The sequence below is a fragment of the Canis lupus genome, chromosome 32, assembly GCF_048164855.1.
Source record: "Canis lupus baileyi chromosome 32, mCanLup2.hap1, whole genome shotgun sequence".
In the NCBI taxonomy this organism is placed as follows: Eukaryota; Metazoa; Chordata; class Mammalia; order Carnivora; family Canidae; genus Canis; species Canis lupus.
Genome location: NC_132869.1, coordinates 10581477 through 10606060, shown reverse-complemented (window position 1 = coordinate 10606060; position 24584 = coordinate 10581477). Strand labels below are relative to the sequence as shown.

Below are 24584 nucleotides of genomic sequence, written 5' to 3'. Positions count from 1 at the left end.
TGAGGCTGAACATCGTTTCAGAAGTTTATCAGCCCCGTGCATCTTCTCTCTGAGAACTGCCTGGTTATATCCTGTGCCCATCTCTCCACCTGTCAGTGCTTTCTGTACACTAGGGGAATTAAACTCTTGTCTGTCTTATGCATGCACAGGGCTGCAGACGGGCTTGTTAGCAGCCGACACTAGGTGAGTGGATAACCCAACACAGAGCCACTGTCAGAGGGAATCCTGGGGGTCAGAAGCAAGCAAGCACCAGCAAGACTCAGCCCACCCAGTTAGCGGAGGCACTTGCTGCCAGTAGAATTGTTATCGACATTAACACATTAGGAAGTTAGTGAAAATCTAGCTAACAGGTAAAGAAAAAAACCGTATCCATTGTCCAAGTTGGCCAGGTCAAGTGGCTACGGTCACTCGGCAGAGCTCAACACTGAGGTGCACATGTGGCATCTGCAATGCCGGGGCCCGATTTCTAGGGTTGTAAGTACTTCTGCAGTTAGCAAGGTGGACATACACAAGGTTGGGCGTTCACTAAACTCCAGTAATGCTCTCACCCCAATAACTCCCTTGAGAATGTTTCCCAAAGGTGATATTTAGAATATAAGCCGAGGGGCACATGGGTGTCTCAGTCAGTTGAGCAGCTGCCTTCAGCTCAGGTCATGATCTCAGGGTCCTGAGATCGAGCCCTGCGTGGGGTCCCTGCTCAGTGTCTGCTTCTCCCTCTGCTCACCCCCAACGTGTTCTCTCTCTAGTAAAAAATTAAAAAAAAAAAAAAAAAAAAAAGACTATAAGCCAAGGGGAAAAAGTGATCGCTAGGGGTGATCCTATAACACAGATGCCTCCCCATCCCCGGTGGCCCAGACATGGCTTCTGGCTGGCCCCAGCGCATTTCCAATCTCACCCGTAGGTCAAAGGGAAGCATCACCAGCATCCCGCTGTGGTCCATGAATAAGGCAGCTTCATTGTGCTCGTATATTTGCCTATTTTGGGGAAGCAGTAGTGGAGTACACAACTGGACAGCTCCTATACCAAGTTAGAAAAAATAACTAATCATCAAGTTTTCATTTTTCCCAGGAGGCAACTGAAAATGCACACACAACTGACGGTTCAGTCATCTGCTACTGGCAGCTGAAATCACCAGCAAGCAATCTTCAGTTCTCGGATTCCACTAATGGACAGCTCATCTGAGGTTGTTTGTTACCCAGTCTTATTTCTGACTTCACCAACCAACTGTACTTTAGTAGCAAGGCTGTAATAGTCATATCATAATATTCAAATGTTCTCCACAATAAGCTGAGTGTTCAAAATAAGCTTAAATTTCACTGAATAAGCTTCATTTGCCTTGAAGTCAAGTGCCTGTAACTCAAGTTAAAGGTATAAAAATGCGGTTGCACCCAAACCTATGACAGTACTTTCTAATGATGAAATAGAACACTTTGAGAAGGCCTATGATTTTTTTTTTTTTAAAAAAGGACATACCGTGTTTTTTAAAAATGCGGACGATGGTATCACACACATGTTGCTGTATCTTGGATGTACGGATTGAAAAGCCCTAAAATATGACCAATTAACATGTCATCAAAGCCAAATCAAAGGGATCCCCTGAAATATTCACCTGTAGCATGCAGTAAGCATCACATTACCTATTCCCAAGACCAATAAAAGAGAACAAATGAGTGTCTTTTAGAACATGCTCAGAGAAGGGAGAAAATGGCACATCTGGCAATACATCCTGCTTGAGGAAGGCCACCTAAAGCTCAAAGTCCAAACTCTTCACCATGTTGATATAATATATGCCTTTCAGAGAGAGCTAGTCAAATACACACGGTCTCCCCAAGGATTCTCAGGGATGCTACGGAGCAATCAAACATCTAATGGCCTCAGGCCTCCTCCCACTAAGGTGATCTACAGGAGGCCTCTTGAAAGTTACATGGCATTTATATATTTTCTAAAGAGTGTTCCTTTTCATTTGTTTATTATACAGGTAATACCATTTCACTTGAAAAAAAATTAGAAACAAAGAAAAAGATAAAAATAAAAAGGTCACCTGCAATCCTGTAAGTATCTTTCTAATATTGCCAGCCAACAAAAACTGGTTTGGCCCTTGATAACTATAGTGATCTTCCACAAATCCTACTACTACTTTTCTCCACTACTCTTTTAAAATTACCCCATTATTTTAAGCATACAGAAATATACCAAGAATATAACAAATAGTTGTCCATCCCTCCAACTTTCAAATTTTAAAATTTTGCTATATTGTTTCAGACTGTTTTTGTTTGAAAAGAAAAAAAGGAGAGAGGGAGGAAAGAGGAAAAGAGGGAAGGAGGAAAAGGAGAAAAAGAAAAATAAAAAAGAAAAAGTTGCAGGCTGCTAAACTGGCTATGCTTCAGAAACCACCTAGGAGCTCTTAGACAGAGACTCTTAGGGTGCCTTACACCTGGAGATTCCAAGTCACCAGATGAGACGTAGGGCCTGAGTGTTGGAAGGGACCAAGGGCCTCCCAGGTGTACCTCCAGGGGGAGCCAGCACTGGGAGTTACTGACCACATGGTCTGAATCTCAACTGGTTAGATCCGCCAGGGCTCAGTCTCCAAAAGCACTGCTGCTTAGACTCTTGGGCAGATGAGAGGTGGGGGTGGGTCAGAAACTCCTCAGAGTTAAGTGATCAAAAGCATGGCTCTTTCCAGAATAATGTATATGCACACACCCTACATACACCGACCTCAGATGAACGCCTACGTTGGAGGCATTAAAGGAGTCCATGAAAACTAAGGAACTGACTTGACCCTTCTATGAACCAAGCTGAGCTCCTTTGGAAGCGCAGCTTAAGCCCACCTTCGGCATGTTGCTGTCATAGGTGTAATCGATGGCTGGACTGACGCGCTGGGAGAAGATCTGGGCCATCATGGTGCGGTAGGCCTTCCCATCCACGTTGGCCAGGGTGTGGTGCAGAACCTCATGCAACTCTGACTCCTCCATCTGGGGTGGGGGCAGCAGCTCACTCTTGAGCAGCTCTGTGGCTGTGGGCCGCTTGGCGGGATCATGGTTCAACAGCCAGGAGATGACAGATTTCTGTAATGAAACCCAGACACACTGATGACTCGATGCAACAGATGATGCTCCAGAATTCTGATAAGCTGGTGGCTGGTTTGGGGCAAAGAAAAGATAACCACCCTTCTTGCACTTACTTGATGCATTCTAATTGGTATTTCTGAAATCTCTGAATCTGTCACCTTCCCCCCGCACTTCATTAGGGCCACAGAGTTGTGCAACAGTGTAATATGAGTGTATCTTAAAAGCTGGGGACACCTTGGGGCACCTGGGTGCCTCAGTCAGTTGAGCGTCGCACTCTTTATTGCAGCTCAGGTCATGATCTCGGGGTCCTGAGATCGAGACCCACGGTGGGCTCTGCACTCAGTGGCAAGTCTGTCTGTCCCTTTCCCTCTGCCCCTCTCACTCCCCCGCTTTCGTGCATGCGATCTCTCTCAAGTAAATAAATAAATAAATGGCAGGCCCTTTTTTATACTTCATTGGTATAACCAACCAAAAAAAACCTTCAATTCAACAACAAAGAAGCAGAACTTAGGCCTTATAAACACAAAATACTGTCTCAAAAAGGGTGTAGGAACATAAAACAAATGTCTCTGGATGCCTGATTTTAGTAGAAATTATAATGCATAGTAGCTGCTGGAATCCTTGCATCTTGTTTTGATTTTTTTTCTTCTCCATTTATGTTATCTGTATCAATACCACTCCCTGGGGGCGCCTGGGTGGTTCGGCTGGTTAAGCAACTGCCTTAGGTTCAGGTCATGATCCCAGGGTCCTGGAATCAAACTCTTCATCAGGCTCCCTGCCTGCTTCTCCCTCTCCCTATTTGTGTGCTCTCTCTCTCTCTGTCAAATAAATAAATAAAATCTTTTAAAAAAACAAAACAAAACCACTCCCTGGAATTCTCTTGATTTACGTTACTCACTTATCATACCTTCACAACCACTACATCTTATTAAGCAAGGAACTATTTGAAAACAAACAAAACCTTGAATGGTTTCTTCATGAGTCCTTCATTCTCTTGTTTACTGTAAGGACTTAGAAAGAGAGGAATACCTGGGATCAGAAACGCCTCAACTTTTAGATGAACCTTATTATACTGCTCCATCAATCTTGTGGGGTAACAATCGTGTTAAATTCATAATATAAGCACTTTCTATCGCTGTCTCCTTTCAGATAAAGAGCAATGACTGTAGGGGCACCCAGGTGGCTCAGTCCGTTGAGTGTCCCACTCTTGATTTCAGCTCCGGTCCTGATCCCAGGGTCCTGCTGAGCCAGGAGCTTATTTCTCCCTCTCCCTCTGCTGCTCCCCTCGCTTGTGATCTCCCTCTCTGTTAAATAAATAAAATCTTGGGATCCCTGGGTGGCGCAGCGGTTTAGCGCCTGCCTTTGGCCAAGGGCGCGATCCTGGAGACCCGGGATTGAATCCCACATCGGGCTCCTGGTGCATGGAGCCTGCTTCTCCCTCTGCCTATGTCTGCCTCTCTCTCTCTCTCTCTCTCTCTCTCTCTCTGTATGACTATCATAACTAAATAAAAATAAAATAAAATAAAAATAAATAAATAAATAAATAAATAAAATCTTAAACAACAACAAAAAGCAATGACTGTAATATGGGGGCAGATATTAGGGGCTGCGGTCTGGGGGCCAGTTATTTGAGCCCAGACATAGCCACGCAAGGGTCTCGAGCATGTACCTGTGAGAGGCTGAGTAGTCATCGTCGAGAGAAATGGTTTGTACAGTTGCTCTTGTGTTTGTAGTTTAATAAAATAGACCCCATGGCTGCCAACAGGTGGGAATACTGAGTGAGCCTGACCTTGTTACAGGGAGAGGCTACGAAATGAATGTTTATTTATGATATCCGCAAACACAGGAAATGACTCGTTCAAATCAATGATAAAAGCTAACTGGGGGCACCTGGGTGGCTCAGTGATTGAGTGTCTGCCTTTGGCTTGGGTCGTGATCCTGGAGTCCCAGGATGGAGTACCACATCGGCCTCCCTGCATAGAGCCTGTGTCTCTGCCTCTCTCTCTGTCTCTCATGAATAAATAAAATATTTTTTTAAATTAAAAAAAAAAAAAAGCAAACAAAAGAAGCAGAAATGTAAGGCAGCAGATTGCCTGACGGTCCTTCACTAATGGGACAGCCAAGGCAGACGTGTCCCTCTGGCCATAAATCAATGTCGTGTTAAATACTACCAAGATACAGGATGCTAGTGCTAATATAAATACATAAAGGGTACTTAATCTTTTTATTTGACAGGTGAGGAAAATTAAAGTCTGGATAAGTTAGTGACTCGTCCAAGTGGATATATAACCAATAAGCAAGAAATTGCAAACTAATGCCATGCTCTAGCTAGCTTTCTGTCCTCAACATTAGGACTTTAAATAAGGGATTTTTGCCTTGATTACACTAAGAAAAGTCAGTCTCAGGAACTTCCACATGCCAGGGGTATCAATCACGGAAGGCTTCACCATGACAAACCACCAAGCGCTAAGAGGAAATGCACACCAGACGCACAATATACAAACACTAATGATTATTCATTCAAATCAGCTGGGTGCCAAATAACCCATGACGTGAGTTATGTATATGCCTACTCAGGTATTTCTAGCACAGAGGAGAAAATATTTTACTTTAAAATAACTGTTAACATCAGACTGTCTAGTCTTCCCTTCACAATCTGGGCTACTTTAACTACAAATCAAAAAAATCTATCATTCTAAATTGTATTCTTTTCTTAAAAAGTTCCAAGCTTTCTCTAAAATAGTGAAATCTAAAAGCATTCTCTCTCTCTTTTTTTTTTCCCAACAGCTAAGCCAAGATTCCAAACAGTACTTCAAAAGCACAATGAGCCACACAGAAGAACCCTGGAATTTGCTAATTTTCCGTGCCAATCCTTGGCATTTTTATGTTTCAAATCTAGTAACATTTTAAAGCATTTCATCTTTTGATATCCTCCCCCCCCCCCCCCCCGCACTGTTCCCAGGACACAAGAGAATGAGCGGGAGAAGGTAATTAATTGAAAAAGAAGAAAAATGGTAATTAAAATCCAAGAGTGAAGACACCATAATGAAAGCATCAGAAATTTACCTGCTTTGTATGCTCTCCATCATCGAAGTCTTCTGGAAACTTAGGTGAAGTGGGCTAAAAGAATACAATATGCGAATCAGGAAGTGCTTGGCCATCTGCCACAGTGAAAGCATTTATTCCCCAGAGGTGAGAAAATCAAGTATGGAAATAAAACAAGGTAAGGCTCAAAGTGATACCTTCTTGAAACCCAATGCTTTTGTCCCAAGTAGACACGTGTTATTTTAATACAAATTTGACCCCAATGACAGCCGAGGTGATAGAAAGCACCTCATCTGAGGACAAAGTATTTCAAAATTGAATGGTTTCAGAGGAGGACAAAGTAGGACACACATGAAAGAGGCAAAAAACCCCCACGAAAGCACCAGCACAGAACAAAAGAAAAACATTTAATACCGAAACCTCTTCCTCCTGAAAAGCTCTTGCCTTTCTGGTAAATAAGATCTCCATCATAACATTAACTTGACCACTCAGTTTTTTGTTTTGTTTTGTTTACAGTTTAGATACTCATGAAATGAGGGAACAGACATGAATTTCAGACTAAAGTAAGGCACTTTCATCAAGGACATGATCCTCTAAGAGCATCATTCCAAGTCAAGGCAAGAGCATGGTCATCACTTCATTTATTTCCATCCTTTATCCACAGTCCATGCTGTAGTGGCAGTAAAATAATTCAAGTTTTTAAAAATATTGAAAAGAGTATTTTCAGTTATGGTGTAGAGGATTATAGCTTAGGAAAAAAAGAACTTGGGCATCTCTTGCTCATGAATATGCAAATCTAAGTCACCCTTACTCTCCACTTTCATCCGAAAGCCATCTGCAATGGGCATCCTTGGCCTCACACAGTTAATATTAGTCCCTTTTAGTTTAGGCAATAACTGAGGAGACAAGAATTAATCCTAAGAACACAGAGGGAAATTTCACTGGGAAAGGAAGTCAAGTGGCTGATTACCTTCCTCAGACCATTTTTAACTTCTGCTCGTGGGGATATTCTTTAGGCATCAACACCATGTCCACTTGGTTGGAATCTTCAATTTCTAGAACTAAATATCCATTATCCTTATAACCTATCCACACTATTCCAACTATATCTGCAAAATTTTGGGATCCCTCCTTTGTTTTAAAACCAAGAGTGGTGGTACTGCTGGGTGGCTCAGTTGGTTAAGTGCCTTGCTCTTGGTTTCAGATCAAGTTATCATCTCAAGGTCGTGGGATCGAGCCCCACATTGGGCTCCATGCTCAACTCAGTGTCTGCTTGAGATTCTTTCTCCTTTACCCTCTGCGCCTCCGGTTCATGCTCTCTCTCTCAAATAAATAATATATCTTTTAATAAATTAATTAATTAACTAATTAAAAAAAAAAACAAGAGTAGGGGCACCTGGGTGGCTTAGTTGGTTTAAGTGTCCGACTCTTGGTTTCTGCTTAGGACATGATCTCAGGGTTGTGAGATCAAGCCCTGTGTAAGGCTCCATACTGCACATAAAGATTCTTTCTCTCCCTCTCTCCTTGCCCCTCCCCTCATGTGCACTCGCATGCACACACACACTCTCTCTCTAAAATGAATAAATAAAATCTTTTTTTAAAAGATTTTATTTATTTATTCATGAGAGACACAGAGAGAGAGAGAAAGAGAGAGGCAGAGACACAGGCAGAAGGAGAAACAGGCTCCATGCAGGAAGCCTGACGCGGGACTCGATCCCGGGTCTCCAGGATCATGCCCTGGGCTGAAGGTGACGCTAAACTGCTGAGCCACCTGGGCTGCCCTGAATAAATAAAATCTTAAAAAAAAAGAAAAAGAAAAAAGAAATATAGGTAATAGTAAGACTGCCTCTTTTATATTATAAATACCAGAAAAATACCCTGCACTAAATTCTGATGTCCATGCTAAGATTTGGGTTTCTGGAAATTGAGGCATTAAAATATCTGATACATACATCTCTGAGTTGGTTGAGAACAAAGATCCTTTCTGAGGCCGTGACCATGGGGTGATAGGACATCTCAAAGAAGATAATTCCCAGGCTGAAGAGATCCACTTTCTAGGGAATAAAAGGAATTCTATTTAGATAGCCTTGACATGAATGTATCATTTAGCAGGGAATTACAGGATAAGCACTGTTAACTGGAAAAAAGTTTGCATAAGGGAAAAGAAAGCCACATTAGAAAAAAACTTGATTTTTTAAAAATCATAAATATAAAGTACAGATGATGAGATAAAATATTTGGCATGACTTCTCAACATTTTCTTGGAAAATTCATGGTCACTGGCTTAGCTATATACACAGACCTAGAAGATCACTGGCCAAACACTGAGTAATCATGAAAGAGTGAAGACAACTGAGATCTGTCAGAGGAATTTGCTTGTTTTGCTTTGCATCTTTACTAATCAACTCAAAAGCGAAATGCAGACCAAAATCTGCAGTTGATAGCAGAGGTCAACTACTGATTGCAAAGCCATACCAATGAAGACAGAAAACCAGCACAACAGAAAGATCATGTGACTAATCCTAACAGAACACAGAAGTGCAATTCAAGAAGAGCAAGGGCAAGTCGGTGCACAGTCCCAGGTAGGGAGCGGCCGGGAGAGGGGGGTGGTGATGATATGCAGGAGGCAGCATGCCTGATGGGCAGGTTCTACATGGCAAACGCATATAGGCACACAAGCCACTTTCAAGGGCAAGTCTTGCATGAATTTGGCCTCAAGGATTAGTAGGAGAGACTCAATCACCAGTGACCTTCCAAGTCAAAAGAAACCACATTTGCTGTGGCATTTCCTAAGCATTGGCTAAAGAACATGTGGAACATACAGAAAAGCACCAAGAAAAACAGCACTCACCATCCCACTGTTCAAGGATATATCCTACTGATATCCGACAGGGCACACCCTCCCTGCTGTTGTTTAAATGCATGCAACGCACACACTATAAAACTACCATACGTTTTGCAACTTTCATTCCCTTAAGATGGCGAGAATATTTTTCAGTAGTGTATCATTTTTCTAACAGGCTCCTAAAACATGATTTTCATGACATATTGAATTCAATTACATGGAAATCCCATTATTTATTTAACCATTTATCTTTAAACACTGTTATTTTTCACCATTTTAAATAATGCTGTGACAAGCCCCTTTTATAGTCAACTTTTTGGACGATGTTGTTTCCTCTGGGTAAATTTCAAAAGGGGGAAACTGGGATCCCTGGGTGGCGCAGCGGTTTGGCGCCTGCCTTTGGCCCGGGGCGCGGTCCTGGATACCCGGGATCGAATCCCATGTCAGGCTCCCGGTGCATGGAGCCTGCTTCTCCCTCTGCCTGTGTCTCTGCCTCTCTCTCTCTCACTGTGTGCCTATCATAAATAAATAAAAGTTAAAAAAAAAAAGGGGGGGGGGACTGCTGGGCTAAAGGGTTGATAGAGCCTCTGTGGATTTCATTACATTTTGCAAACTGAACTCAGAGAGGTGGTGCTAAAGGTGCCTTTGCACACCCACTGTGCTTGCATGCCCATCTCCCCTGACCCTCACTTCCGCTGGGTATTTGGTGGTCTGGATAATTCTTTATCACTGCCCAGCACTCCTTGTCAGAGCCAAAACCCAGGGCACCTGGGTGGCTCAATCTGTAAGCATCTGCTTTCGGCTCGGTCATGATCTCAGGGTCCTGGGATCAAGTCCCACATCAGGCTCCCTGTTCAGTGGGGAGTCTGCTTCTCCCTCTCCCTCTCCCTCTCCCTGCTGCTCCCTCTGCTTGTGCTCTCTGTGACAAATAAATAAACAACATTTTTAAAATAAAAACAAAACCCAGGCTTGGGTTTCACTGCAAGCTGAAAATGCACTCTGATGTGAACTGCCTAATAAAGTTTTGAAATTTAGCTCTATACTCTTGCCCTAAGTGGTCCCACTGGTCTCCTGCCTTTAAATCCCATCTGCGCACTGATGACTCTCAGTTTTACGCCGCTGATTCTGACCTTTCCTCTAAACCCAACTCCTGAGTCTCCAATAACCTACTGGACATCTCTTATTGGATCTGTCCTCAGGCCATTTCCAATTAACATGCCCCCCAAATGGAATTTTCCTGCTGTCCCCTCTCCATCTTGGGCAATAAGCCTGCTGCTCCCAGCTGCTCCAGCAGAACCCTGAGCACTGTTCTATCACCCTTCCTTTCCCCCACCCAGCAGCACCCCGTCGAGAACGCCTGGGTACTCCCCTCCACCGTGTGTCCTGTGAGCACACTTCTCCACCCGCTTCCAGCCAGCAGCCACTCCACCTGCCTCCTGCCAAGCCTTCAGCAGCAGCTGCAGTGACACTCCTGCTCAAGACCCTGCAGTGGGCTCCCCGAACACACTCTTCATCATGGTTAAGCTGGCCCTGCATCACTTGATCCTGGTCTTCCTTTCCGGCTTCATTTCATGCCTCTCTCCCCTGCTGCTCACTGGGCTGCAGCTGCATGGACGTGCTTCGGGATCGTCTCAAATGTGCCATGTGAGCGCTCACACAGAGTTCTCTATGCATGCTATTTTTTCTGCTTACCCTTTTCCCCTCTCCACTCTCAATGTATGTGGCTTGTCCCTTCTTTATCCTTAAAGCCATCCTCTTGGGGAAGCCTTCTCTGCTCAGTTTATCTGAAGATGATGCCTCCTATTGTTCTCTGGTCACTGGAGTCCATTTCTTTTCTTAATAATTTATGACTATTTGTTCACTTATCATCTTTTTCATCCATCAAAGGCTAAGGTCCCCAAGGGCTGGAATAAGACACCTGTCTTATTAGTCAACTATCCTGTTCTCTGTATTTCTGAGGCTTAGCCTAGGAGCAGGTAGGTGCAAATGCTCTTTGGATGGATGGACTATAAGGTCTTTAGCAGCAACACTGCCAGCTTCAGTGGAGTGGTTAACTCAACATACAAGTAGATATGTATCAAAGGAATGAATGTTCCTTTTTCAGTTGGTAACTTACCCCAAATACTGTGATCTTGATGCTCTTACTACTGTCTCACTCTTGAGACCTCTCCTCCCCAGAAAGCTTCCCCTTTACCTGGTTGTACGTGGGTCTGCTGCTTCCTTGGACCTCTGGGCTTACGTATAAAGCAGTACCAACCATCCCAGTCAAATGACCTGCATGGAAGAAAGCAGAGGGAAGGCTTTCTTTTTTATTTATTTATTTATTTATCTATTTATCTATCTATCTATCTATCTATCTATCTATCTATCTATTTATTTATTTATTTATTTATGGAAGGCTTTCTAATAAGACTTAGAGGTAAGGCAAATGTTTATTTATTTAAAAGAAAAAGTTGGTGGGGGGGGGAGGTTTCTTAAGAGTGAGGCATGATCTGTTAACTGTTCACTGCATTTGGAGGAAGCAGCAGCCTTCATTTCAGAGGGATTACCCGGAAGTCATGAATGGCCACAGACTATTCCACACAGGAGGTCTTTGCTGTTCCAGAGGGGCGGTGCAGATAGAAGACCCCAGACATCCCAGATCATGAGGTAACCTCACATTACCACATGGGGTCCAAATGTAACTGTCTATCCATGGGAGCCAATTATTCTAACTGAAGTTCTAATTTCTTGGCGTTTCGAGGAACAATTAATATAGTGAAGAAGGAGGGGGGAAGCATTTTCATGATTTTGTTAATCAGTGATTGTAATCTGATTTTTTTTTTTTTTTGTAATCTGATTTAGAATAAAATCTTTACAGATGAAAAACAGGTTTCAGGTATGAAATTTTTTACTGGATGGCACATTAAAATTTTCCTAAGAGAGCAGATCTTATGTTGAGTGTTCTTACCACAAAATTAAGTAATAGTAATTAAGAGGGCAGGAAGAAACTTGGAGTTATGGATATGTTTATAACATAGATCAAGGTGAGGGACACCTGGGAGGCTCAGTGGTTGAGCATCTGCCTTCGTCAGAGTGTGATCCCTCTGCCTGTGTCTCTGTCTTTCTCTCTGTGTCTCTCATGAATAAATACAATTTTTAAAACAAAACAAAGCAAAAAACATAGATCGAAGTGATAGTTTCATGGGTATATATGTATCTGATTTCCTCAGATGGTATGTTATATTTGCACAGCCTTTTGCATGTAAAAAGAGAAAGAGAGAGAGAGAGAGAGAGAATAAGGGAAGAAAATCTTGTGTTCTGTTTTTCAATACACTAATTAAATATACAGTCTTCTGGATTTACCTGAGGGGTCTGATTTAATCAAGTGATCTGCTGTATCATCTTGCTTGCCATCAGCCTAAAAAATATAAGCCAGCCAAATATCACTATTAAAATGTTCTATTATTCCACAGGAATGGAATGTTAGTAAATAAAGACTGAAAAATCACACACAGAAAGCAGAATAACTACACTGATGCTTTCCCTGTAATATATTTTTAGTTGACCTAGCCTGCTAACGCAGGGCTCCCTGGAAACCCCCTGAGATCAAGACAGAGAAGGAGGGCAGGTCACTGAGGAACTCCTTCTTTAAGGCAGAAAGCCCCCAAAGAGAAACCAATTTATTTTCACATTTGCAAATGCCAAAGCAAAATCTATTTCTGAGGAGGATTAAGGGTATACTGACAACAACCACAAGCCCACTTTTCTAACTTTCCCACTGTTGTTCCCTTATGTGGGTCAGTGTCTACTCCTCTTCCCTAGAGGCCAGTCACCAATTCTGTCCTGCTGTCACGGCAAGGACCTCCCAGGTGGCTGGCCCTGCTCCGCTGTCCGTGTGGCAGCACCATCTCACACACTACCCTTCTCCATTCTCCCGCTGTCACTCCACAGGATCCCATCACAGGCACCACCATCCACAACAGCGTCTCTAACATTCTCAACGGCATGTGCTGTTCCAGGTGCTTTATGGACTCTCATTTTATCCTGTCAACAAGTCTCAAGGTTTTAGCATGAGCCAGGTCGAGGAGATGACATAATGAGAGGTTAACTAACCTGCCCAAGGGCAGGTCACAAGGACATGGCAGGGAAAGGATTCTGGCCCTGGTCAGGAGGCCTCAGCAGCCTTCCGCTTTTATCTACTCACTATACTAACAGCTCCAGATAGGAGGTTAAATTATTCGGTTTGGGGAATCAAGATTGCCACCATCTGGCCCTTCCTTGGTCTTAGTACTCACTCTTCAAAATGCCCTGCTGTTCTGCTCAGGACCACACCGTCACTGGCCCCCTTCCATTTCCTCACTTTTCACTCTTAACATCACCTTCTAGTTTTGTCCCTATGATCATTCTTAACATCGATCCAAATCTCTGACCACCCTTATAATTAACTGCATGTCCTAGAGATTTTGTGCCTAATAACTCCGGCTTATAAGACGCTTTCCCTGGCACTTAAGGCCTTGCCACCCACAAGACTACCCAACTTTCCAACATCTTTACTGCTCCCCTAATGCTTCATAGTTTTAACCAACCAGACAACATGCAGGCCTCCAGATATGTCTGTTCAGCCCAGGCCTTTGCTTATGCTGTTCTCTCTCTGGGCCCCCCTACCCTAGTCTACCCTCAATCTCAGCCTGCTGTGCTCCCACCCATCCTTTAAGGCCATCTGATATGCTCCTTTCTTTATACTGCCTTTCTGGGTCCTCATAACTATATGTAAATTTTCTCTTTCCTTTTGTGTATAGCACTATTTCTCTCACTTCACATTATTTTAGCTTGGCATGTTAAACAACTACTCAATAATGCTGTGAAGAACAAATACCTTCTGAATTACATGATATCTAGGACTGGTTCTTCTGGTGTTCCATGTGTTTTTTGAGCTTTATTTCCTTAAACTAACTAAAAGCCCCTAAAAGGTATGGCATCTAGCCTAGTACCTGGCATGGTAGACCAAACTACCAAATTATTTCATAAACTCTTATATGCCTTTGCTATATATCATCCACAAACCAATAATTTTATGTCTCCCAAATGGAACATCCTCACTAAAATGTATTCACCCTTTCAAAACCTAGAGGATCATTTGTAGTTCGCCCCTTAAGAGTTGCAGAATTTCCTGAGGATTACAGAGCAGAGTTCAATCAACTCATAATCACGAAGACAGGATAAAAAAGGCACACAGGTCCATTTTTCAGGCACAGTTTAATCTGAAATATACTCACAGTGAAGGCAAGATGGTCTGTCGCTAAACCAAAATCACCTATTTTTACATGGTCATCAGAATCCAAAAAGATGTTGACAGGCTTCAAATCCCGGTGAATCATTCCCTGAAGGAAGAGAGCAAAGAACTGTTTCCCAAGCACAGTTTATAGTTTACCTGTTTCCTAATTTCAAAGGCCAACCTAATGATGAGAAGCAGCTGAGGTCCTCTCCCTCAGACTACACTGGTCCAGGCTGTCTGGTCTCTGCACTGTCTCCCAACTGTCCTGCCATGACCTTGCCATCATCTCCCAGTCTACCTGGTGGTGGTCCTGGATGAGGTCAAATTCTACTGGTTGCCTGGGGCATCCAAAGCCCCCTCCCACCAGGTTCCCAAACTCTCTCTGTGGTATCACAAAACCCTGCTGCATATCTGGCTGGGGAGACACACACTATTTCCATGCCTTCTTCTATTCTTCTCTTCACATTATTTTCCCTGCCTCAAAAATTCTTGTTTTCTCCACTTATTTGAACTGTGCTAACACTTCCAAGTGCCAACTCACCTATGAAGCCTTTGACAGTGATTCTAATTCAACTTGTATCCCCAGCACACACGTAAGTGCTCAATTATTAGCTGTTATGTGACCTTGGCTTTCTCTCCTACCTACTGGCATCCATAGGATGTTCACTGTTTCAGGTAATAAAACGTAGGAAATAATTAAAATGTAATAAAAACATCTTACTATATGATCTCTTCACTATTATATGAAGGTAAATTTTGGCTCCTTCAAAAAAGAACAAGAATGGGATTTGCTATACCCTCGTGCCTGGCAGCATTTCTAGGTGTAGCACAGCATCAGACACCCAGCAGATGATTAGCAGATGCTGAGCAAATGAGATGTAGAGGAAGAGAGCACGCGGGGCATGGTTCTAGGACCCTGGGTGATATCACTGTAACAGTTCTAATGGCCATGATTAGAATTCATTTTTACTTCTGATCCTGCAAATCTCACTCCATCAAATCATTTATAAATTAGACATATGTAAATCACAGTTCTGGTTTTTTAGTATAACTATAGTACAGTATAAACATTTTAAGGTTAAAGAAAATTGAGGCAAAGGGGAAAAAACATGTTTACACTGCCTAATCCATTAGACAATCCCATTTTTAAAATGTAAGCAGTGCTTCATCCTGAAGCCAGGTCCATTAGCATTTACAGTGTCGTGACAATTTCTAGCTTTCTAAAATAACATTCTCTACTAGATAGTGAGCTATGGTTCTCAGTCTCATCTCTACCCTTGCTAGATGACTTTCTAGTTTCTCCATGTTCCTAGGAAGGACAGCACTAGGCCAATTAGAATCAAATAACTGGGCCTATATTAATCACACTCACTTTATTCTAAACAACTCAAGGAATCATCCTTGCATTCTATGCGTGTTGCAATATTTCTGCTTAACCCAGAGGTTGAGAACTCTTTTTCTAAAGGGCTAGGTAAGTATTTTATACTTTATGGGCCATACATTCTCTGTCACAACCCCATGGTTGTGGCACAAACACAGCAATAGGCGATATGTAAATAAATACGCATGGCCCTGTTCCAAAAAAACTTTATTTGTGGACACTAAAATTTGAATTTCATAGAATTTTCATGTGTCATGAAATGATCTTTTGATTTTTTTTTTGATCTTTTGATTTTTTTTACAATCCTTTAAACATGTAAAAGCTGGGCACCTGGGTGTTCAGTCGGTTAAGTATCTGACTCTTGATCTCAGCTCAGGTCTTGACCTCAGGATTGTGAGTTCAAGCCCTGCACTGGGCTCCACACTGGGTGTGGAGCCTACTCAAAAAGCAAGACAAAATGTAAAGGCCATTCTTACCTCACGGGTCGAATAAGAGCAGGTAAAGTTTAGATTTGACACCATGGCCACAGTTTGCTGACCCCTGTCCTAACCTTCAATTTTTCTTTAAACTTTGATACTTCTATTCTTCTTTTATACTTTACACAATCTTCTGTCATGTCTAACCTATAAAAATAGATTTCAACGTACCCATAATTTTCCCTGTTTCTGTTTTTTGCCAATCTCACAGTATTTTTTTTATCATAAGTTTCACAAAAACATTCAGTTTTCAGGTATGAACTGTTATAACGCTTACTTTTTCATGGATATAAGCTAATCCATCCAGAATCTCTCGAAAAAGCCTCCAGAGTCTGATGGTATCTTGATATAGCCCCTGGTCAATGGTGTCACGCAAAGTACTCTTCTCACAGTACTCCATCTGGGGACAAGAACAAACCAGGTAGCATTTGAAGGCATAGGGTTTCAATTAACGAGGACAATGGCAATTAATGTGATCCTCCATTTTTTTTTTTTTTTATTTATTTTTTTTGATCCTCCATTTTAAAACAAGTGCTCTGGATTTTAAGTAGTTAAAGGAAAGGCTTACATTTTTTTAATGGAGAAAAGAAACCAACAGTATTTTAAAAAATTGGGGGGAAAGAGGCATTATCTCAACACCCCAACATAACCATTTTAATTTTTCCTATTATTGTTCACTAAAAAATAAGACTTGTCTAAAAATCCCTGTCATAAATAATTTCATTACTTTTCGTATAATGAAAAAAACTCAGCATTGAGTAAAAGTTTGTTTTACACGATTGTTTCCAAATTCTACTATCTAAGAAAGGCTAATTAAAACTCCAATGTCATTAGCCTTTCTCATTTGTCCTTTGAATTAGCAACAATGACCTTCAAGTCTAGAGCAAAATATTGTAAATATCAAAACATTCCGGACACAGTTCTTTCTCACCCGATTCTCAAATATTAATATATCAGAAAACAATGCAGTATCATTTAAATCTTAGATCAACATGTAGCATTTGATTTTGAAACTGGCCTATTCAAACCAGAGCCAGAATTGACATTTCTCATGAAGAAGGGTTTTGCTGTTTTTAAAGAGAGGAACATCCCCTCATGCTCTGCATAACCACCCACAGATTCTGACTCATCCTCCAGTCCCCACGAGGGCCTGTGACTCCCAGACTGTGATCCTACCACACCTCTGGACATACCTCTCCTATGTACTTCTGATTCCTAACTGTCTAGAGACTGATGCCACGGAGTCCATACACAGTGAGGGGTTTAGGGGACAAATGCTTTATCATGTATGCGAGTTGTACCACAAAGGTTATGACATTACTTAAAACTAGCTCTAAGTGCAGGAAAACAACCGCCTAATTAATCTCTTTTGAAACACTATCCTTGGGGCACCTGGGTGGCTTAGTCGGTTAAGCGTCTACCTTCTGCTCAGGTCATGATCCTGGGGTCCTGGATCTGCTCAGGTCATGATCCTGGAGCCCTACATTGGGCTCCCTGCTCAGCGGCGAGTCTGCTTCTCCCTCTCCCTCTGTACCCCCTGCTCCGTGCTCTCTCAAATAAATAAACAAAATTTGAAAAAAAGAATTGAAACACTATACTTGTCTGAGGCTTCACTTCTGGCACATAGTACTGCATCTCACACTTAATGATGTGATGAAAATACTAATAATGACACCCATGGCTTTATTCGCTTGAGGGGAGGAGCAGAGTGTTCCTCGATGGTCTGTGATCTTCCCCCTATGGGCAGAGTTCACCATGTCCAGGACTCTGTCCCTCAGGCATATGAGCAGGCTTCCTTTCAGGAAAGCCCCATTGGAACTGGTTTGCCTATGCTTTCTGTCACCCAGAGGTTCCAGGACAACTTCAGGTACTTTGCCTAAAGCTATGTTGGTATTTCTTCTGCACATGCAAGGATGCAGAGGCATCGCACTTACCTGTCCCGATGCAACTTGGTAGACAAAGTGGAATGTCTGTAATGTGCACAGTATAGCGTTTACAGAACTCAGATATGGTTCTAATTACCTTAAAGATGTTATTTCTCTTATTCTTCACATGTCACTGGGATAGCTAGATAGGCACAGAATGTGGGAGAAACTTGTCTGAGCTCACACAGCTGTGACTGGGGGATCTAGGATGAGAACTGGTACAGCCCTAGGCCATCTCCTGCTACAGTACAGAAAACACGGGTTCAAGGCTAGGGGGAATGGCCTCTATGCTGTAATCCTCTCCAGTCAATTAATCTTTGGCAGTGCCGGCGAGCTCCCTTCGCCCACTGTTTTGCTTTAGCCTTCAGAAGCACACCCACCAGCAACCACTGGGAGCTGCTGTGTTGCCAAGATGCACTCGTGCCAGGGCCTCACCTGGATATACAGGTAGTGCACAGCTTCAGTGGTTGTCGATGGCTCACTTTCATGGCAACTGTTCTTCCCATTGCAGTCTTCTTCCTAATCCAAGAGGAACACGTGAGAACTAAAAAAATGGGAGCTGAAATGGAACATGATCATCACCATCCTCAAGTCATTTGTGCCCACCTCCACCACACATGGACATCCAGTTTCCTTAGAGGGGAGGCCTCAGCAGAACGCTACCTCTGTCCTTCAGATGCTTCCAGTATCTAAAAGGCAATTGTGCTGTTACCAGAATCTACTCTGTAGTTCACAGGCAAGTCACTATATAATAATGATGCGGGAAATAGGAAATAGATATTACAGTTGTGCGATCTACAGAAAGATTCCAAGTCTAGTTGATTCATTCTCACCACAGAGATCTTTCTATGGCTGAGAATGGCAGAATGTATACAAGCTGATATTTTAAGGTTTCAGATTTAATGGAAAGCCCTTCTTCAGAAACAGAAGATGAGAGATCAATCTTTAGCCAAAACATCTTAAATATGAAACTACCAAAAGGCACACTGTGGGCTATGCTACCTGCCACTTCCTGTGACTATGCTACCTGCCACTGCCTGTGACTGATCCTGCAGACTGCCTTCTCCACAGGGCTAGTCTATTCTTCCCCTACAGCTAGTTTTGTAATCCATGTCCCTTTTATTAAAGGGGTCTTTTATTCTTCCAATAAATGTATTGAAATACTCCCCCTCGCCAATACCACCCAGGGGAAAAGCACCAACTGAGGAAAAAGCATGAAACAGCATGAGATGGTTTCTGCTTTACAGTTTGTGGAAGCATTTTTCAACATTTTTCCTTTATCAAAGAAAACAAAGGCACTTCTGTTCTGCAAATAATCAAGCTGGACTCTTGAATCATTTACATACCCTGGGGATCATCTGTAGAAAACCGTTAATCTCTTGGAGGTTTCTACTCATCAATAGAATGCCCGTGGGATGTTGCCCTTAACTGAGCAAAACCAGGATTATAAATTTGGTGCTCCCATAATAATTAAATGCAGAACTAATGCTAGATTCAAAGAAGTACAGGTTACAATTTATAAATTTAAGCCAAGACGACTTGAAGGTACTTTTTAAAAATTTTATTTATTGATTGATTGAAAGTGCTTCTAATGAAAAAAGGTAGTTATCTCTAAAAAATGCTGGAAGGGGGGGAATGCATTCAAACCTCCTTCAAATCAATTTAACTGCCTATCTAACAGGGCCTATATGTAGACTTTTCCTTATCTACAACCAATACACTCGTATAACTGCTTATAATTCTATATTTATTCCTGGAAATGAAATTCTGGCACTAAACGTCCTACCAAAGAAGTTTCCTTTGCACCAACAACAGAGAGTCCTAGTGGTCAGGGCCACGCACCAGCATTCAGGGGCTCTGCTGGCTAGGCAGGGGAAGAGCAAATTGAGCAGAATCCAAGACCTGGAATAATGTTTTTCCAACTTTTCCAGCCTTCATCCATACAAAGAAATGCATTTTAGATCACACCCAGTTCATATACTCATGTGAGACACATTGTACCAACAGTTTACCCTTCCTGTTTACCTTTCTTGTGATTGTATTGTGATACACATTCTCCACTTTCCCTACACCACTAAAATTTAAATAAAGCTGGTTGTGGCCCTCAACTGATTTCATAACCTGTTACAAGATAATGGCTCAGTGTTAAAACATTGTTCTAGATGACAGTTTATAAGAATAAATAATCCAGATTAATTGGTCACATAGATTGTAATTCTACAATCACTCAATTGAATGCCTATCCCCAGCCACATAATGTTTCTCCAAATCCTCTGTTAAATGGTTATTTCAAGAAATAAAACAAAAAACAGCATGTCAATTTACTCCTCTCTTCTAAAAGCAGGCATGTTAGGTTATGTGGACAAATTAAGGCCTATAAATACAGGTGTAGCATAAAATTAAACAATCATGTTTTAAAATTGACAGTTTCCAGATTTGCATATCAGAGTGAAGCTTTACTATCCCATCTGAGGTTTATAACATCAAACATTAGTTTTCTTACATGCCTACCCATGATAAAATGGTGTAATTTCTATTTACTTACCTGATTCTGACTCTTACTGTTCTCATCTTCAAAGATGACATCACTGTCAGAATCTGAAGCAGGTCTTAAAAAGAGAAACAGAGAAATACTAAAGAAATCAAATTCCCGGGATGCCTGGGTGGCTCAGTGGTTAAGCGGCTGCCTTCAGCCCAGGCGTGATCCTGGAGACCCAGGATCGAGTCCCACATCGGGCTTCCTGCATGGAGCCTGCTTCTCCCTCTGCCTCTGCCTCTCTTTCTGTGTGTCTCTCATGGATAAATAAATAAATAAAATCTTAAAAAAAAAAAAAAAAAAAGAAAAAGAAAAAAAGAAAAGAAAAGAAAAGAAATCAAATTCCCGGATGCCCGGGTGGCTCAGGGGTTGAGTGTCTGCCTTGGACCTGGGGCGTGATCCTGGAGTCCAGGGATCGAGTCCCGGATGGGGCTCCCTGCATGGAGCCTGCTTCTCCCTCTGCCTATGTCTCTGCCTCTCTCTGTCTCTCATGAATAAAAAATAAAATCCTTAAAAAACAAAACAAAAAAGAATACTCTTTAAAAAACTTTCTCTCAATGGTACTAAGGTGAGGTTTGGAAAGGAATTTCTTTTTTTTTTTTAATTTTATTTACTTATGATAGTCATAGAGAGAGAGAGAGGCAGAGACATAGGCAGAGGGAGAGGCAGGCTCCATGCACCAGGAGCCCGATGTGGGATTTGATCCCGGGTCTCGAGGATCGCGCCCTGGGCCAAAGGCAGGCGCCAAACCGCTGCGCCACTCAGGGATCCCTGGAAAGGAATTTCTATTTTTCCTTTCTTCGGGGCTGGATTCTGGAGATCTTTTGAAGACTACAGGGAATTGACACCTCCGGTCTCAATAGGGTTACTTTCTGAACTCCCATTTCTCTTTGCCAACACAGTGGCAGCCTGGCTCTCCCAAGGAACCCCCTCTCCGGGGCATGGGCCCAGTGCCCCCTCCGACGCTCTTACAGGAAGGGCTGGGAGAAGACGCCCTCGTGCTCGTCGTCGTCGTCGTCGTCGTCCTCCTCGCTGCTGGAGCCTGGGCGGGCGGAGGGGAAGCGGGCGCTGGCCGAACGCTCGCCAGATGTGCTCCACTCCACCGAGCTGAGGATGGGCGGTGGCGCAGCGGCCTCCACGCTACCGGCACCGTCGCCGTCGGGGCTGTCGTTGCCTGGGGACGGCTGGGACAAAGCTCGCCCATCCGGTGCCTGGGGCCATGAGTCCGAGTCCTGCGGCAGCATCCCCGGGCCCACGGGCCGCTCGTATCTCTCTATCCAGGCGTTATAGTAGCGCACTATGTTCTCGTGGTGCAGGCGCGACAGCAGCGTCACCTCGCCCTTGATCCTGCGGAAATGCCTACTGGCCGGATTGATGGGGATGCGCTTCACCGCGTAGCAGCAGCCATCCAGCTTGTTCTGCACCTGCCACGGGGAAGGGAGAGGAGGGAAACTGGTGCCACTCAGCCACGCATCCACTCTGTGACCCCATGTCCTCCCAAGGGGAGCCCAGAGTTCTGGATGAGAACCAACAGCTACAGTAGAGTGCCACATATTTCAACCTCTTAAGCTGAACGAAGTCTTGAAACTACGTGTATATTTAGCTTAATAAGAGACGTGGTGAAAACATGACCTGCATTTGAATCATTAATTTCACTGACAATTACATTTCTGCTTTTCCACTATCACATGTCATCTCATTTCTAAGAAATTATTATTTTAACCCCATTTAAAAATTATTTTGGAAAAAAAAATAAAAAAAATTTAAAAAAATTAAAAAATAAAAAATAAATAAAAATTATTTTGGGGATGCCTGGGTGGCTCAGTGGTTGGGCATCTCCCTTTGGCTCAGGGCGTGATCCCAGTTTAGGGATCGAGTTCCACATCAGGATCCCTGTGAGGAGCCTGCTTCTCCCTCTGCCTAGTCTCTGTTTCTCTCTGCGTCTCTTGTGAATAAATAAAATATTTAAAAATATTATTTTGGGGACACCTGGGTGGTGAGAACCAGCCCTGTGCTGGCTCCATGCTCAGCGTGGGGTCTGCTTGAGATTCTCTCCTTCTCCCTCTGTCCTGCCAGCTCATGCTCAGTCTCTCTTTCTCACATAAATAAAATTTTAAGAACAAATACTATTTTCTAAACTCAGGTTTAGAGGTTTCACAATTTTAGTTTCTCTACAGATTGTTTCTCTAAGGTTTCACAATTTTAGTTTCTCTACAGTTTTTTTTTTTTTTTTTAATACCTAAGGTCACTAAACCAAAATTAAACTAAAAAAAAAATGTTAATCCGAAAATAAATTCTAATTCTGGACTTACCAAACAGCGTAAACTTGGACAAATGACTTAACTTCTTTGAAACTTTTCTCATCTAGATGAGTGGCATGTACGCCACCCCCCTCACCTCAGAGGTGACTGACTGTAAGGATGAAATATGTGAGGTGAGTAAGGTACTTAGCAAGGGCCCAGTGAAACAAAACCGGTAGCAACACAATTACTGCCCACTGATTTTGTTACTAAGACTGTTTGTTACTAAGATTTATGTATGATTGACAGTATGTTTTAAGACTAGAACAATGCAATTAAGAACACAATAAAATAAAAACAAAAATACATGAGAAAGTTCCAAAGTCTCCAACTCCTGCATAGAGACATTTTCTCTCTTGGGCAGTCGCAGGATGCCACTGGATTGACTGAAGTTAACTTTTACAAAATTTTGTTCACTAGAACATTCTGGACCCAATGTGCAGGTCAGCTGAGGTGATGAAAGGCAACAACTTGGCCATGGGCAGAGGGACAAACTAGTTGATTACAAAATACAAAATAAAGCATCATTCTCATAGGTTTCGATTAAAATGAGAAAGGAGTATTATAAAATTGAGTTTCGGGTTATTTTTGTGTGGAAATAGTGGCAAGGAACATGCTTTTGAGTAGAACACATACAAATCTGAATGATGGTCTCCTCTCTTACTACATGTATGTAACCTCATGCAAATTATGTAACTTCTCTGAAGGTCAGTTTCCTCACCTGAAAAATGCGGATAATACTTACTTTGTAACAATGTCACAAAATTGAAAGACAAGGTTTGTGAGCCAACTGGCACACAACCTGAAATATGGAATGTGCCCCAAAAAGCTATAGCCCTGTGTTCTTTTATTGCCATACCATTAATAGAGTAGAAGACAGTGGAAAGTCTTGGCATGGTCTTCAACCTTGAGACTTGGAAGACATCACAAATGCCTTGAGTCACTGAGTGGGGTGTGGAGCTTGCTACACTGCAAACTCCCAGGGATTCACTTATTAAAATGGAAAGATGCCTGGACCAAATGGGGCCAGCTGCTCATGAAATGCCAAATCACTGAACAGAATGGCCTACCCTAACCTGGAAAGTGATGAAGTGTGAGGGCTGTGGCCTCAGATGGAAAAAGCCACAGAAAAACTTTGGGGCTTAAATTACTACACGTTTTAATTACATGAGCCTACTCATCTTTTTTTTGTTTTAAAGATTTTATTTACTTGACAGAGAGAAAGCAAAAGCAGGGGGAGCAGCAAGCAGGGGAGAGGGAGAAATAAGCTCCCCAGTGAGCATGGAGCCCCAAAAGGAGCGCTATACCAGGACCCTGAGATCATGACCCAAGTCAAAGGCAGATGCTTAACCAACTAAGCCACCCTCTACTAAGTAGGTACCCTCTACTCATCATTTTTTAGTACTAGTAAGGAAATGGAGTTTAACAATGTATCACGTTCAATAATCTAAAATACAAACAAGTTAAAGGACTTGATCAAAATTACAGTGAGTTAAAGGAATAATATATACATCAATCATCCATTCCCCTGTAGAGCACTGGGATTACCCAATTAAGTATTTGCCCACAGTAGGTCTATTTAACCACCTAACGATCATGTCTATACTTTATGAAGAAAGTTGAGGGCAGCCCGGGTGGCTCAGCGGTTTAGCACTGCCTTCAGTCCAGGGCCTGATCCTGGAGACCTGGGATCGAGTCCCATGTTGGGCTCCCTGCATGGAGCCTGCTTCTCCTCTCTGCCTCTCTCT

General features: G+C 42.6%; 1 protein-coding gene and 1 long non-coding RNA gene across 7 annotated transcripts in view; one reads left to right on the top strand and one right to left on the bottom strand.

Moving 5' to 3' along the window:
- Positions 1–1449, top strand: part of LOC140623316 (uncharacterized) — a 39181-nt gene extending 37732 nt beyond the window's left edge. The window contains exon 2 of the long non-coding RNA XR_012022961.1: positions 1069–1449. This is a non-coding gene — a long non-coding RNA (uncharacterized lncRNA). The remainder of the gene's footprint in view (positions 1–1068) is intronic.
- Positions 1–24584, bottom strand: part of EIF2AK4 (eukaryotic translation initiation factor 2 alpha kinase 4) — a 102787-nt gene that overhangs the window by 32279 nt on the left and 45924 nt on the right. For all 6 annotated transcript variants that reach the window (XR_012022959.1, XM_072809693.1, XM_072809691.1 and 3 more), the window contains 12 exons: positions 21509–21960; positions 20546–20609; positions 18436–18519; positions 16353–16475; positions 14220–14324; positions 12307–12361; positions 11156–11235; positions 8069–8170; positions 6138–6191; positions 2832–3068; positions 1474–1546; positions 896–1017 (listed from right to left, as the gene is read on the bottom strand). Coding sequence is in view for 5 of the 6 variants with exons in the window: in XM_072809693.1 (XP_072665794.1) it covers positions 896–1017; positions 1474–1546; positions 2832–3068; positions 6138–6191; positions 8069–8170; positions 11156–11235; positions 12307–12361; positions 14220–14324; positions 16353–16475; positions 18436–18519; positions 20546–20609; positions 21509–21960 (1551 nt within the window). In the remaining variant the exon portion in view is untranslated. The remainder of the gene's footprint in view (positions 1–895; positions 1018–1473; positions 1547–2831; positions 3069–6137; positions 6192–8068; positions 8171–11155; positions 11236–12306; positions 12362–14219; positions 14325–16352; positions 16476–18435; positions 18520–20545; positions 20610–21508; positions 21961–24584) is intronic.